Here is an 811-nt window from a genome sequence, read left to right on the forward strand (position 1 = left end):
CCTGCTGGGTGTGGAGTCCTGGCTGTAGGACCTGCTGGCTGTAGGACCTGCTGGGTGTAGAGTCCTGGCTGTAGGACCTGCTGGGTGTGGAGTCCTGGCTGTAGGACCTGCTGGGTGTGGAGTCCTGGCTATGGGACCTGCTGGGTGTGGAGTCCTGTCTGTGGGGCCTGCTGGGTGTGGGGCCTGGTGGCTGTGGGACCTGCTGGGTGTAGAGTCCTGGCTGTGGGACCTGCTGGGTGTGGAGTCCTGGCTGTAGGACCTGCTGGGTGTAGAGTCCTGGCTGTAGGACCTGCTGGGTGTAGAGTCCTGGCTGTAGGACCTGCTGGGTGTAGAGTCCTGTCTGTAGGACCTGCTGGGTGTGGAGTCCTGGCTGTGGGACCTGCTGGGTGTAGAGTCCTGGCTGTAGGACCTGCTGGGTGTGGAGTCCTGGCTGTGGGACCTGCTGGCTGTGGGACCTGCTGGGTGTAGAGTCCTGTCTGTAGGACCTGCTGGGTGTACAGTCCTGGCTGCGGGGCCTGCTGGGTATGGGGTCTGCTGGCTGTGGGATCTGCTGGCTGTGGGATCTGCTGGGTGTAGGGTCCTGGCTGTGGGATCTGCTGGCTGTGGGACCTGCTGGGTGTAGAGTTCTGGCTGTAGGACCTGCTGGGTGTAGAGTCCTGGCTGTGGGGCCTGCTGGGTGTAGAGTCCTGGCTGTGGGGCCTGCTGGGTATGGGGTCTGCTGGCTGTGGGGCCTGGTGGGTGTGGAGTCCTGGCTGTGGGACCTGCTGGGTGTAGGGTCCTGGCTGTAGGACCTGCTGGGTGTAGAGTTCTG

The 811-nt window shown here is 63.6% G+C and overlaps 2 protein-coding genes across 2 annotated transcripts in view; both read right to left on the reverse strand.

Moving 5' to 3' along the window:
* Window positions 1–811, reverse strand: part of EXOC3 (exocyst complex component 3) — a 31,978-nt gene that overhangs the window by 4,125 nt on the left and 27,042 nt on the right. The window lies entirely within an intron of this gene.
* The window catches only part of LOC102859136 (glutamine-rich protein 2-like), a 2,859-nt gene that overhangs the window by 1,100 nt on the left and 948 nt on the right, over window positions 1–811 (reverse strand). The window contains exons 3-4 of the mRNA XM_006900162.1: window positions 456–808; window positions 32–409 (exon numbers count right to left, since the gene is read on the reverse strand). Of these exons, the coding sequence (XP_006900224.1) occupies window positions 32–409; window positions 456–808 (731 nt within the window). The remainder of the gene's footprint in view (window positions 1–31; window positions 410–455; window positions 809–811) is intronic.

The sequence above is a fragment of the Elephantulus edwardii genome, unplaced genomic scaffold, assembly GCF_000299155.1.
Source record: "Elephantulus edwardii isolate Elephantulus edwardi_28Jun2011 unplaced genomic scaffold, EleEdw1.0 scaffold00274, whole genome shotgun sequence".
Classification (NCBI taxonomy): Eukaryota; Metazoa; Chordata; class Mammalia; order Macroscelidea; family Macroscelididae; genus Elephantulus; species Elephantulus edwardii.